The sequence below is a fragment of the Cygnus atratus genome, chromosome 9 (genome assembly GCF_013377495.2).
Source record: "Cygnus atratus isolate AKBS03 ecotype Queensland, Australia chromosome 9, CAtr_DNAZoo_HiC_assembly, whole genome shotgun sequence".
NCBI lineage: Eukaryota > Metazoa > Chordata > Aves > Anseriformes > Anatidae > Cygnus > Cygnus atratus.
Window position 1 is genome coordinate 14,869,573 of NC_066370.1, and position 15,526 is coordinate 14,885,098.

General features: G+C 45.5%; 1 protein-coding gene across 1 annotated transcript in view; it reads left to right on the plus strand.

Moving 5' to 3' along the window:
• GMNC (geminin coiled-coil domain containing) overlaps positions 1-14,926 on the plus strand; it is a 37,600-nt gene extending 22,674 nt beyond the window's left edge. Inside the window, exons 2-5 of the mRNA XM_035544956.1 lie at positions 11,199-11,358; positions 11,451-11,536; positions 12,678-12,794; positions 14,282-14,926. Of these exons, the coding sequence (XP_035400849.1) occupies positions 11,199-11,358; positions 11,451-11,536; positions 12,678-12,794; positions 14,282-14,926 (1,008 nt within the window). The remainder of the gene's footprint in view (positions 1-11,198; positions 11,359-11,450; positions 11,537-12,677; positions 12,795-14,281) is intronic.
• The last annotated feature ends 600 nt before the right edge of the window (positions 14,927-15,526 follow it).

Sequence of the window (15,526 nt, forward strand, 5' to 3'; positions counted from 1 at the left end):
ACAACTTTATTCTACCCCAGGTGAAAATGGAATTCATCCAGTATGCAGAGCTGGGAAATGATGTGGAAGCACAGATGCTGGGATCTCAAGAGTACCTGAACATCTTCAGGTGTCATGAACTTCTTTCAGGAAGCGATGGCTTGCTATCTCCATGCTGCTTGGCAGGTATGTCATAGTTAACATGGCCAAATGACTATATTAATACAACAGCTGTACTTGGGCAATATTAACACCAGACTTACAAAGAAAGACCAATCACTAGTTGTAGACTCTAAGAAGACAATGCTTAAGTGGAAGCTGGGATCCTGACGTAGAACTGCAAATATCTATCACTGTTTCTTCATTTATAAATGCCATTGAAGAATAAAATGTTGGAGTAAGTCTTTAAAAGTAATAGCTAGTAGCTTACAACGACAGCCCACTGAAATGCAAAAACAGACTTTCATGAAGATTTTTTTTCAAATAAGACTGAAAAGAACTTCCGAAATCTTTTAATCACTTAAAATATGCACTTCATAACCTAATTTCAGAAACCAAGTCTGCAGAATCTGAGTACACATCCATCTGCTACCTCCACACTTTTTTTTCCCTTCTGTATATTTCAGTATATGAAAGAGTTATCTTAAGGCACAAATTTCAGGGACTGTATTTACACAATTACCTAAGAATGTCTGCTTAGAAGGTCTTAGAGTTGCAAAAACAAACAAACAAGAAAACAAAACAAAAAACAACACTGAAAATTTGAACCTTGGTAAATCTAATAAGAGACAAAAATGACAAAAAAAATATTATTCTACAGTTTGTCTCAAGATTCAGGGAACATGATTTACACTATTTTAACTCTTTACATGGACAATACGGATTTCAGCATCAAAAAAAGTTTGTTGTTTTTTTTCCTTTTGACTTAAAAAGCAGGCCAACAGCAACATTGCTCCACTGAAGCAAATACACAGATCAAATTATTTATGCCATTAGATGAAATCAACCAATTCTTCTGGATTTGGAAAATGCTGGTCAAAGAATATAACTGTTTGGGGGAGCAGAGGACACACGATGGACCTGGACTTATTGATGGAAATAATCTGGTGAATAATTGTGCTCGGTGAAAAAACGACAGAGAACTGCCCACTGCTCCCAGGCTGTTCCAAAAATAAAACCTAAATCCAATTGCAAGAACCTGAGTGAAGGCTCCCTGATTTATTCCACTGCACAACCTCGATCTGCTTGTGTGGGAGCAGATGGAGGGATGCTAGCAAGCCCTCTAGCGTCCACACATTGCACAGCTCTATAAAACACCACCACGCAGGGATGCCTGAAAACCAAAACATTTTCAGCAACGCCTTATCCCTCCTCACTCACGGCAGCAAACCACATCTTTGAAGGAATAAAGTCTATGATCACTGTTACTCCTGAAAATAAAAATACCTGCACTTGCAGAGGGCTATTCATCGGTCAGAACATCTAAACCAGCATTTTCTTCATCACACATTTTGGCATAAATTGATAAACAAAGAGATAAAGTGACTTGCTGAAGGCTATCCTGCAGGCAGTAGCTGGCCCAGAATTAGTACTGTAGAGCCTTTCAGCTCCCCAGTGAAAGATTTTGTTCTGGGGGGCTCCAGCTTCTTTGTGCCTGACGCATCAGGTGTGCTCGCCAGACACCTCCTCGTAGGTTCTGGGTGCTGGGGGTTTCACCTAGGTCTAAGCTCTGTTACTGAAAAGTAACTCCCTTGATGTTTGACAAATCACAGAACAACAGCCAAAACTTCAAAAACCTCATGAACTTGGGTTCTTATCCAAATTGCATGGCTCAGTTCCACCTTGCATCCACAGAAACAGAAAGGCACAGACACAAAGTGAATGCCTGCGGAATGTCTGCAGCACTTCAGCAGAATACTGAGAAAGAGCTTTGGAGATGCATAGCACAGCACAAGGACAGAAGCCAAAATCCAGTGGTGGGCATCAGGAGTTTTCTGTGGCCCATATCAGAATGCTTGGAGGCCAGAATGTCACAAACACAAACGAGTCTCCAGGACCAAGGGCAGGGAGACTCCATGGAAACTGTAAAACGTACAGGGATTCATTTTCCCAAAGCCATGTTTCAGAGAAACAGCTGTGTTTTCCACACAAGCCCTACATGAAAGTTCTTACTGCAAGGTAGAGTCTCCTCAGAAAGTGTACCCCCTGGAAGAGGGAAGAAGCAAGGGATTTGGAGGGCAATATGCCACATCAGGAGAGTATGACACAGGAACCTTGAGCCAAGAGAAGTCTCTTCTCTGAAGCCTACCCTGCAGCAGCTTACTAATCTCATTTCTTTCCCTGTTGTACTATTACATTTTGCAATGCAATTGCACAAGTGTAAAATTACAGTAAGGCATCGATGAATCCTGCTCTCTCATCCAGGGGCAGTTAAAAACCAAACATTTCTCTTGTTTCTTATTCACTCTGAGGTCTTTTTACATCGCTTTGGCATAGTAAAAGGCTGCCAAGTGGATGCAAGCCTCCCCCACCACCCCTTTCACCTCCAGGACAGCACAGAGTATAACTGTACAAAAAATCCTGCTAGCAGTCAATATCTGCTGCACATCATTGCTGCAACAGAGCCCACACTGCCATTGAAATGTGTAAACTTTTCCTTAAAATGAAATTTCAGCAGAAATTCAGAGGAGAAAACAGCTCTGATGTGTTTGGAATGGAATTCTTCTTTTAAAAAGCTTTGGGATTTGGAAGACATTTACTCTTTTAATCCATTATATCAAAATCATTGACAAAATCACAATGAAACATTTTGTTCCTTCCTAAAAACAAAAAACCAAGAGGAAAAAAAAAATCTTTCACAGAGAATTAAAAAGCATTCAGGTTTCATTCCAACGAGCTGGGCGTCAGGACCTCAGCATTCTTTGAGAAAAGAGATTATTGTCTCCAGCCAGCTCTGGTGTAAGCCTGTAAAATCCTCTGCCAATCTTTTAGATGAATTACCAGCCAACTAATTCCTTTTCATCACCAGTTCATCGAACACTACCTGCACGGACTAGGAGCTGGAGAGTTTGTGTATACGGACAGAGCTGTTTTACTAGAATGTCTCCCTAGTGACTTACTGTTTTAACTCAGCCTTTGAATGGCGTGCACAAAAACCCTGACATCTTTCTCAGCTCGTGACAACAACATCCTTCACCTTCTGACCCCCAACACATTTCCACGCATCCTGGGATCTTTCATTCATTATTGATTAGGAAAGGCAGTGCTATACAGCTCTGCAATGAAGAGATGCCCTCACATATATTTACTCAGATCAGAGATCTCTGCCAAGCCTCCCAGCTGCCAGCCAAGAATGAAAAGTGCCCAGCACTACACCCAAGGAGAGATGGAGGGGAGCCAGACTGCCAGCTCCTGAGCACCAGCCAAGAGGAAAAGCAGCACTAAATAGGTGAAGTCCAGTCCATAGGTACCGGCAACACGGTGCACATCTGAGAGCCCACAGACCAGGTTATGAAGCAGGCAGATGCATGCATCAGCGGCTGATGAGACATGGAGCCCCATCCAGCTCTGCATCTGGTCCCATGAAAATTCATCCCAGTTTGGATGAAACCCACGAGCTAAGCTCTTCTGGCAGGTCTCCCTGCAAAAATAGTTTGACTTCAATAGAAAACACCATGGAGAAAAACATGGCTTCTCAGCACACCATTGTTTCTCTCATACACTCAGCAATTTCACCCAAACCGTGATTGATGGTCAACCCTCATAACACAGTCAAGAGAAACTGTTTCTATGATCTGTCATTTAACCACAGGGCTACCTCAGTGCATTTGTTTGCACCACAGAATCAGAGTATTTACTTTTTATACAATATATACAATGGCAATAGCAACAGGTTCCCACCCGTAGTTTTCAAGAGAACCTATCAGGATGTCAAGAGGCAGACATGAGATCGGTATCTCTTTAGGACCTTATTTTTTTGTTACAGTTCCAGCTCCTCCAAAGGAAATAGCAAGACACCTACAATGTAAAGGGACTGGGATTTTTTCTGAGATAAACACAAAAGCAGTGCAATTAGTGTCCTCCTGTGATAGGATATCTAGAAGAAAACTCCAGAATGATAGAAAGTTTTCTTCTATTTATTTTATTACCATGATACTCTCACCCTCAATGACAGTATAGCAGTGAATTCTATAAGCATATTCCATGCTACACAAAAACAGCACTTTTTATTTGTCTTTTCACTTCAGGAGATGATTACTCATTCCCACATCTGGAAATATGATGAACTGCAATCTAGAGTGCTCCACACTGAAGAAAGATGAGATCTAATTGCTAGAGGCGTGTTGTTCCTCAGATGATCAGCAAAACAGAAAAATGATTACAAAACCAAACAAAATCAGCATAGATCGTTGCTTATAAGCACATCGAGATTGCAAACACACAGGACAAAAAAGAACCACATAAACTAAAGTCAAAAAAAAAGCAGAAGAGACTAATCTCCACGAATAAGTTTAGATAGGAAGTTAGAATAACATTTCAAACTGTCAAGAAATAAGAAGTAGTACCGGTGTCATAAAAGAACACATGGGAGGGTTGTCATTAAAATTTTTATGAACTGACTGCCTAACAAAACCAGGATACGGGACAAGATGACTCACAAGCCCCTTCAAGTCCTAGGCTATCAAAAGTTGTTATCTAGGGTTTAGCTAACAGATCTCTCTCTGAAGCAGGGATCTTCTGTCCCTTTTAAAACAGCAGTTACGTCCACAAGAGACAACCAGGCTGAGCTGTTAACAGAACACAGGTGATGACAGATGGGTGTGCACTTGTGCACACAACACATGGCACATAAACACCACTTACATTATTCAAGCACATTGCTTACATACTTCATCTGTAAGGATATTTTTCTACATAAGAAGCATGTTACCTATGTATAAAAAAGTTAACATTTTCAGATAAATCTGAAGCATGGCTGCGAATTTATGGAAGTCCATTTATACAAGAAAATGTGATGCAATGGTAATGTGATTTTCCACTTTAAAATTAAGCATGTCCAATAAAGAACATCCTTTCAAAATCCTAATGTCTGCATAGGGTAATAATGAGTTCCTTGCAATGATACTATCCAGAGGATAAGTGTGGAAGATGACTGCAAATTGGGAAGCGCATAAGCTTCTCAGGACCTTAAGCACTACAGGACACTTTCTAAAAGTCCACAAATACTGTCAAAGCCATTCAAGATTAACTAAAAGTAAGAGATACTCATTTGGCTTTTCATTATTTAATTTGAGCGCACCCAGCACTATGTGCATATAAATCCATCAAATAATATCCGTTACTCAAATGAACTTTCTATATCATCACAATGTTACCCTTTTCCATGTTGCTGCTAAAATAAAATTGATTTCCTTTAGAGAGTTAAAAAATAACAAGTGACCCTTTTCAGAACACAGCAAACTAAACACTAGTAATATCAAATTCACTTCTGGGGAGCTGTCAGAGATAAATCTCATCCAGCATGCATGCACCAGAAAATAAAGAAATGCAATCACAAATATCTAAATGTACTGTGTGCCTTCATTTCAAACCACAAGAAAGCGTTAAAGCCACCAAAAGAATCACGTCTGTGTAGTATAGACTCTATCACTGACTCACCATCCTCACTGTGAGAAACCACAGGCAAATCCAGAAGGGTCTGTTACAGTTTTTTGGTTGTCTTTTGAATTTGTTTGCTTCCAAATACTTTTGAAATGCCACAGTGCTACATTGCATAAAAACAGAAGAGCTGGAGTTCAATAGACTGGGGCTCAGTTTGATAGACTGCATTTTACACCTGTGGACTTCATTTGCTGTATTTACTGCCAGCTGACAACAATTTCCAAACTGGTCACTCACCTGAGAGAGTAATAGAAAAGCTAAACATTAGCTTAAAATGTACCAGGAAGAAATAAAAGATTTACCAATGTTCTTCTCTAAAACGTTGGTGAATTACACAGCAGACTTGAGCAATTTTTGTCATCCATCTGAGAAACAGGTCAATGTCAGCTGGAATATTCTCTGAGATGGGTCCCTGTGGTGTATATATTATGTGAAGATTGTAAAAGAGCATGCCTTATCTGACTTAAAAAGCAAGGGAAAAGACAGTACGTGACAGCACTCTGCAAAGACATCAAAGATAAACACTACAGAGGAACAAGGGCTGTCTAAATTCAAGCAAAATATTGGCACTAGGACAAAAGGGATTATAACTGCTATGAATACATTCAGTCAGGAAACTAGGAAGTGCCTAGCCATCAGAGCTCAGAGAGCCTCTCAGTGGGAATGACATAAGGAAAATAACCTAATTAGTTTTAAGAGGGAGACTGAAAAAATATGAAAGTAAACAGCAGGGGATTAGGTTTGGGAAGTGCCTTTTAGACCTGTGTTTGTGGATGAAGACTAATCACAGAAACAATCAGGACCTGTATCTGAACAAATTTCCACTGAAAAGCATTCTTGCAAATTAGTCTCATCAGGCTTAACTAATCACACATTTAGTTCACAAACATCATCAGAGATTCATGCAAATACCAGATACCTGTATGTACCCCAGTATAGGTCCAATACTGGGACATATTATATGAGCCTTTTTTTTTTTTTTTTTTGCCACCAATACACTTGCCATTCCTAAGAGGGATAAGAAGCACTGCAGCAGCAATATGACAGAATAAATGAAGAGGCTTTTGGGTGAGTCTAGACATCTGTGCAGGTGGCAGCATGAAAAGTAAGACTGACTGAGGTAAATCCAGAAAAATAATAATATTTACAAATAGTTTAAGAAAACTTTCATACTTCTGTAAACCATCACTTCTGGAAGCCAGTTCACAATTGTCCAAACACAATTTTAGAGCCATTTCTACATAGAAATGCGTTAAATCAGAAAAATCCAAGGAGGATTAGCTTCATTATTATCATTTAAACAAAAATAATAATAAAATTTAATGAAAATTGAATTTAGTTAAAACATTGATAAACATATGTACACAGAATCCAACAGTAATACTACAGTATTCACAAATGTCTCATCCCTGAACTTTCACTCCAACTGAGGTGCCAGATTAACTACAACAAGCAGTAAGAGCTCTGAGACTAGCTGCCTCAGATAAACAGGAAAAGAATTAGCAGGTGAATGTTACTTGGTTTTGTTTTACGTGATACATTGATGTATAATTGCTAATGTGACTTGAAGCTTTTCTATCATCATGTGTAACATCCCCAGCCACTTTGCAAAATTAGCTCTTTCTCTCTTACACCAACTGCATTTGGCCTTCCCTTGACAGAATATCACTCAAAAGTTATCTCCCCAAACCTATGAGGCAGTTGGGCTCTGATACGGTGGCCTGTTACCATGTACCATCCTTCATTCTCGGGCATGGAAACCATGATGCAGGGAGTCAAAATGAATTAGTTGAGCTTAGAAAGCAAAGCCAACAGTATAAAACCAACAAGATGCCAGCTTTGTAGATGCAACAATAGGGTGACCACTGGTTTTGTTCATACCTGTTTTTCACTCAGTGTGTCCACACTCCTCCTACCACTTCTCAGAGGCAAATAGCATGCCAGAGCATACATGCTTCAGCCAAGAGGAAGCACAGAGCCACCAGCGTTGTGCCAGGCAAAGGGCCACCTAATAGCAACTATGGGCCAGCATAGAATGAATCATAAAATCATAGAACGGCTTGGGTTGGAAGGGACCTTAAAGATTATCCAGTTTCAAACTCCCTGCCACATGCAGGGATGCAACCCACTAGAACAGGTTGCTCAGGGCTTCATCCAACCTGGCCTTGAACACTTCCAGGGATGGGGCATCCACAACCTCTCTGGGCAAACTGTTCCAGTGCCTCATCACCCTCTAAGTGAAGAATTTCCTCCTAGCCTCTAATCTAAATTTCCCCTCTTTTAGTTTAAAACCATTCCCCCTCGTCCTGTCATCATCTGATTGAGCAGCAATCCACCCACTCAGGTCCACAAAGCAGGAAGGAAACTTTCCCTGCCCCTGCAGACATGCTTTTAGACACTCGGTGCACCATGAGGAACGAAACGTGAAATGACATTGCAGGGGAACTTTTGGACCAGATGATGTGGAGGTCTTTTGCAACCTTAATAACTCTATGACTGGGGGGCATTACAAGAGGCAGCCCCTCCGCAGGGGGTATCTGTGGTACCCACAGGGCCGAGCAGAGCCGCCTGCAGACCCCAGGGGAGGCCCACAAGCAGGAACACCCCGGGGCTGCCTGCCCTGGCTGAGGCAATTCCCCCTACAGCCACCATTACCCCCCCAGCCACCATTCCCCCCCTCAGCAGACGCTGGCTGATGACGTCACCGGGCCCGCTCGCCTCTCCCAATGGCGGGGCCCGGCGCTCCCGCTGCCTGAGGCAGCCCCAAGATGGCGGCTGCCTCGGCTGGCCGGGGGCTGAAGCTGCAGCTCCTGGAGGGGCTCCCGGGGCCGGGCGGGCACCGCGCGGCCTCAGCGCCTCACGCAGCGCTGTTGCGGGCCCCGCCGTCCCCTCCAGCCCGCCCGAGGCTGCCCGGCCCGCCGCCTCTCCCGCCCTGCGGCCTCTGGGGGCTTTGCCTGCCTGCCCCTGGCCCTTCCCCAGCGCGTTACTGCCCCGTGTGTGAGGGAGCAGCCGCTGCTGCATAGCCCTGGGAGGTCCCCTGAAGCAGCCCAGAGAAGGGACTAAAAACAAGCCAAGCACAGCAGTATGGGGCCCTGATGCCCACTGGGAGCATTTCATTGTCCTTGTGGTCCTGGCGAGCCCCCCAGCCAAGCTGGCACCTGAAAAGCGGGGGTTATTGCAGCAGTTAGTGGACAGACTGTGCAGAGCTGGGGTTTAGGAAAGCTGACATAGCTTGGTGACCCAAGGCTGGGTGTGGTGTGGCTCAGGAGCGCAAGCCCTTTATAAAATGCCTCTCTTGGAAGAAAACATAATCGAGGCGGGTGATGGCAGCGATTTAATTTGGCATAGCCGCCAGTTTACCTTGGGCAGCAACCTAGGAAAGTATGCCAGTAAGAAAAGAATATAAGTGGCCCTCTTGGTTTTTATTGTCCCTGAGCCTTGCTAAATGGGTAACAGCACTGAGCATCCTTCAGGGGGGAAATGAAAGACCGTCCCATGTGCCAGCCTGGCCTGCCTTTGGCCCTGCCTCACCGTCAGCTGGCTGCAGCTCGTGTCCTCAAGCAGGTCGGGTCACCTCCCTGAACAGCCCTCACCATGGCAGGAGACAGGATCCTGACCGAACAACTGCTCTGCTGTTAGCCTTATTCACACCATCCCCTATGCTATTCAAAGACAGACCCTCACTGAAGAGGTTTTTGACTTTTTTTTTTTTTCCCTGGGAAAATCCAAAGTCTATCTACAGATTTTAGTTGCCATGGAACTGCTTTGAGTTAGAGGTGACTGTATGCAGACAATCTTTCTTTTACACACCTGCATATGGCTTTTGCAACATTACCCTGTATGATAGTAAATCTTACACCATTGACACTGCATTTTTATCCTGAGATCTTCTCCTGGAAACCTGGGGCTTGACAGCAATCTAATTCCCAATAAAGTGAGACTTTTGCAGAAGCTTGTCATTGCAGACTGTATTGCTCTGAAATCTGTGCTTTCTTTCTCATCAGAACTGTCCACAGAACTGCCCTGGATCATGTTTGCTTTTACACACCCCCAGGAAATTGTGGAAAACTCACTCCCTCAGCCAGGCATGTTGGACAAACTTGTTTCCTCCTGCTGGATTTTACAGCTGCAAACAAAGCTTCAAAACAAAACAAAACAAAACAAAAAAACCTTACTAGCAACACCAACAGCCCTGCTCTGAACATGTGGGATGCTTCCCTGGATCCCTGCTCATTTCCTGGAGTGAAACTCAGACACACCAGCTCAGTGCTGTCCTGAAGTGTGTGGAGGCTTTTTTTTTCTCTCTCTCCTTCTTTTCTTTTCCCTCCTTCCTTGTGTTGATTTGTGGGGCCAGAATGACTTTGATTTCAGCAAGTTTGCTGTTTATTCACGTCACAAGTTTGACAGCTTTACACCAAATCAGATTGCTGGGTTTCAGGAGAGCTCTGAGGCGTCACTGGGAGCTCCTTTAGATTAAACTCGCCTCCCCGGTCTCCCCCCTCTCCCCCTCCTTCAGAGCCATTTAAACCTCGCTGGGGCTTTAACAGAAACGTGCTCCCAAGACCTGCATTTCATTCTGCCTCTAACATGGTAAGTGCTCTTTGCATTTCTCTCGACCTGGAGGCAGAAAAGGAGCAGCTGGTCTCTTTGCCTTGGGGCTTTGCAGGAGGTTTTGTGCCCTCTAAGATGGGGAAGGAAGAGGGCTCTCCTCTACCTGCAGGAGCAGTCCCTGCTGCTTTGCCTTCCCAAGGATGAGCAGATTCCCCTCTCGAGGCTCCAGGCTCTGCCGTTGCTTTGCAGAGATTCAGATCGTGCTTATTTGGAGGGAAAAGGGGTGACTCCAGAGACAACCCCCAGGCTTTGCTACTGTGCAGTCTGGGACTCCTGCAGAACGGCAGGGGCAGAAAAGAGAGCAGGCAGCCTGGAGGTGACTCCGCTAGCTTTGTGCAGCTGTAGACCTGAATCAAGCCCTCAAGGTGGGACGAATGAACCGGCCGAGGACAACCTGGCTCCTCTCTCCATCTTAAACCCCCTCAGGACCGTAGCATTTCCCAAGGCACCGCAGGAAACTCAGCCCCCTCCCTGGCACACCTCTGCTCAGAGCCCCTCTGCCACGGGGGGCTGCGGCGGGGGCGGCACCGCCGGGTGCCCAGCGGCTGAAAGTGGGGCCGCTGCGGTGCCACCGGGCTGGGGGGGGGGGGACATGGGGGGGCCGGGTCCCCGAGCGGGCACCCGGGGCGGGGCTGGGAGCTACCGGGGGGGGGACAGCGGTGCCCTCCTGAGCTAGGCATCTGAGCGAGCCCCAGCTGGGACAGAGGGGAAGGGGTAAGGAGGGAATAAGGGGAGAGGGGAAAGGGGGGGGAGCCCTTCCCCGTCGAGGGGGGACCCTCCCGGAGCGCTGGGATGCTCCTCACCGGGATGCGCCCCGCTGAGGGTCCAGAGGAGGGCTGACACCGCCTCCCCCCCGGGGCTTGCCGCAGCCGGAGGAGCAGGAGAGAGGAGAGGGGGGGACCCAGCCGCCGCCCCCCCCATCCCCACGACCCCTTTTCCTTCCGCAGAGCGGCAGCCGGCCGTGCCCGCAGCCGGACTTCAGCGGGGGGCCGGGCTGCTCCTGCCCCTGGCCGGCCCCCGGCGAGGTTTCCAGGGAGAGCGGGGCCGCCGTCTGCGCCGCGGAGCCGCCGCTGCACGGCCAGGGCCGGCGGGAGGCTCGGCCGCCCGGTAAGTGGGGGGCGAGGGGGGCCCGGCCCCGGCAGGGAGAGCGCCGCGGCCCCGCGGTCGGAGCGGGCTAACCCCGCGCTGCTGTCGCCCAGGCCGGCTGTGCACCCCCGAGCTCGGTGGGCAGGACGAGGCGTGGCGGGGAGACCAGCTGTCCTCCCAGCTCTACAGGAACAAGCAGGTAAGGGTGTCCCCTCCTCGGCATCCCGCACTTCGCTGCGCACCTTCTGGGGCTGGTTCGGGGGTGGGGAGCGGGGCTGACCCCCTTCTGGCGGTTCTCTGGTCCTTGCTTGAAGCGTTTGTCTCCTCTGTGTTGTCCCACGAAGATGGAAGCTGTTGAGGGTTCCCTGCTCACCTTCCCCCCTCTTACTGCGCATTGCACAGGGGAAGTCCGGGGACTTCAGGCTCTAATGTTGCGGAGCCTCATGCTGTTAACTGAAATTACATTATGTCTGTCCTCCTAATCCACCAGGATTACCTTCATGAGAAACGATTCCACCAGAATTACCTACTCATATATATGGAGAATCAACCATTTTGACCAACAAGCATTGCCTTGTAATTTTCTCTCCTTTCCTTTTTTTTTTTGTACATCACATCAAGCAGCAGGACAAATTCTGAACAGTCCTAGATGAAGGAATTCCAGAGAGATCATTCTGAAGAAAGACCTGGAGTGATATTTTGACACATTAAAGTAAATGGAAGCTCATTTACTAATTTTAAGGTCCCTGGAATCAAATCCTAGTTCCAGACATCAGTGTACTTCGTTCTTTGGCTCTACCTTAATCATTTAAATCAGTGTTTTTCAGCCTGTGGTCAGCAGATGCCGGGTACAGGAGATCCTGCCAATGACAATTGCATCTTCCTTCTGTATCCTATCCCCATAAATTGTTAGCCTCCAGCTCCTTTCTCCTTTTCTCCATCAGCCAACTATAAATTGGAATGAGAGGGATGTAAAAGGATGCTTACTGCCACTCAGGAGGAGATCTGGTAGCTGCTGTCATGCCCATGACGGTTTCTGGCTGTTCATGGGACTACCTGTAATTCTTTTCTGTCATTATTCCACAGTTACAGGTGGTTGTGGTTTGGTTTTTTTTCCTCTCTCCAGAGTAATCTTTTCAAACACTTACTAAAGAATAAAAGTCAAAAGTGAAAACTGAACAATCTTGCCACTTAGATATACAGAAGCAAGAGGCTTGAGGGGATGGGTTGCGTTCACAAAGCAAACACCCAGTTCACCAAATCCAAGCAGCCTGTACCATAGGGCAATTGCTATTAAGTTACAGAGTCAACACCTATTCATCAGTATCTCTACTCCACAGCTTCAAGATACTTTGCTTCAGAAGGAAGAGGAACTTGCTAGGTTACATGAAGAAAATAATAACCTCCGCCAATACCTGAATTCTGCCCTGATTAAATGCTTAGAAGAAAAAGCCAAGGTATTGTACTCAAGCCTGTTGTATAAATGTGTGCAGAAGAAACACGTTGAATAGATACATGCCATTAAAATATGTGGAAGGTCTAAGAGTGCAGACAACCCGCAGCTGAGATCTGCTTTTTAACTTCACAGAGCTGTGAAATTGTTGCTCATGGTTCTCAGGTGATGGTTTCCTTCAGGAGTAACGTCCTATCAGGTTCTGACTGTGGAGACATTGTAGCCCATAGCATGATTAAATTTAGGTTATAAGTAGAGCAAGGTAAAATTATTTGGTCTAAAACTTTTTTTTTTTTTTGCAGTGAGTTCAGATTTGATCATATTAAAATATTTATTGAAATTGTTTTGTCAGTTACTCCTTTGGAGAAGGATTAATTTTTCCATTTTTTATGCTTTGGGTGATTTCTTTTTTGTTTTGTTTTTGTTACCTTCCCATGATACATTTTATTCATTTACATTAGAATACTGATCTTCTCATTTTTTTCCAATCTATTAATTAGTATTATGTCTATTAGTATTATAATTAGCATGTTAAAAATCTTTGTATTTACTTTATTATTTTTTGATATTTTAATTCTCTCCCAAAAGAAAATGTCTTTTTTTTTTTTTTTTTAAACTATTCCAGACTTCCCCATGAAAACAAGTGATTATTTGCTCAGCTCTTTGGATTGGGCATAGGTTAAAAAGGCTTACAAAAAAATAGGGGCCTTTCCTTTTACATCCTATTCCCAGCTGACAATGTGGCACATCCGTCACTCTGCCGTGCCAAGACCTGGCTCCTGGTAGTAGAAGAGGTCTCCTTCATTGGGCCTAGCAGGGAGACGTGGCCACCCCTCGATGCTATGTGGAAGAGAGTCCAGTGTGACACTGTCATGGGAGGTGGCCAAGCAGCGAGTTCATGACATGGTAGGGACCTTCCTTGTTATTCCTGCCTTTCTTTGACCATCCCTGGGCGCCTGAAGGGCCTTCTTCCCGGGCTATTGGCAGCCGAGGTGGATGAAAGAGCTCAGAGTCGTGGAGGCTGCAGCTCCAAGCTCTCCCTGGCTGCGAATGCACCTGCCCCAGCATGACTTACCTCAGCATCCTCCCTCTTTGTCAGGCTGCCACATTCCCCCCCAATACCCCACTCACCTGCCAAATGCTGCTGGCAGCACCAGCATGGAGAAGTGCAGCACAGCCAGACGGGAGCTCTCATTTCACGCCTTACTGAGTGAGAATGCAATCAAAGCACAGGCCTTATTGACATTGTCAAATTCTTCTCTTTCAGCGACTCGGTTGTTTCAGAGGCTGTAAGGACAAAATAATTAGTCATATTCCATATGTTTATGGAGTCCAAAAATAACACAGAGTGGAAATAAAAATATTTTTATAAGGACAGTAGTAACTGCTTTGCCCATCTAAAATCTGAGATCTGAGATCAGAAATATGTTACTTACTGGTAACTAAATAATTGACCTTTAATCTTATCTCTTTTTTTTTTTTTTTTAATAGAAAGTGCTATCCTGCCATGGCCAAAAAAACTCTGCTATTCTCAAAAACACCAAAAGGAGATTAAAAGAGGACTACTGCTTTACTCCTCAAGAAAATCCTCATGCTTCCAAAGCCAGAAGGAACCTCTTTAATGAATTCACTGCCTGTGAAGAGCAAGCCAGTCCTGCTGTGGACAGCTGGGTCTTGCAGACCTTAGGACTGAAAGATGTCGACACCATCGATGAATCTTCAGCTAACTACAGTGCCCTGTCCTCAGACCTTGGAAAAGATTCGTACTGCCTGAGCCCCAATGAAGCAATAGACTATGGCCACAGCAAAGGAGCAGCAGCAGCATATAGCTACAGCCACATGCCTTCAGTTAACAGCAGTGTCCATCCATGCAGCACGGACTCTACCTTCCTTCCCCAGTTTCCTTCAGCACCCTGTGTCTCTTCACCAGTGCCAAGTGTTTCCTCCCTCCCAGCCTATGGGTTGCCATATTTGACTAACGATTTGTCACCTAACAGAACAGAAGTGGCCTTCACAACATCTCTAAGTCCTCACCGCAATGTGAGAACACACACCTTCCACCAAGGACAAGCTTTTGTGCGCAGAGAAGATGATGGAGGATGGAGATTCACCTGGGTGCCCAAGCAGGCTGAATAAGGCACCTGCATCAAGGGTCAGCTAGAGGGGATGTAAGAGACATACACTTCACCCTGTGCTCGAGACAACTTCAGGCATCAGAAACAAGCCTGTTAAATGTTACCCTGCCACCCACCCATTCGTCATTCCCTTCCAGATTTTCACAGGTGTGGCTCCGGATTGCACTGAGACAGGTATCTGCCCCAGGCCAGGTGTTTAGATTGGACCTAATTCTCTTGTGCCTGTGTTGAGATACCTTCTTTTTCTTGCATCATGGTTTCTTTGTCATCAACTATTCCTTGTTAACTCATGTCTTCCAGACTGAACTACTTTCAGCATTGACGGTCACTCCCACATGCATCAAACTGGAAGGGATTTGGGGAATACAGTTTGGAAATAACATCTCTCCCCAACATCCACAGATGACAAAGATGGCATAGGCTGAGGGTCAGCAGTGTCTGTGATTTGGGTCTCTCTTGGCTATGTAGATTGCCTTGGATTAAGGCAACCACTCTATTTGTTAACGTGTTACACTAGGTTGCCCTACCTGCAGTCACTTGGTACTGTCATTATTTATTTTTTTATAATAATTCATAACAGGACTTGCTTCTGTTGCCTAAA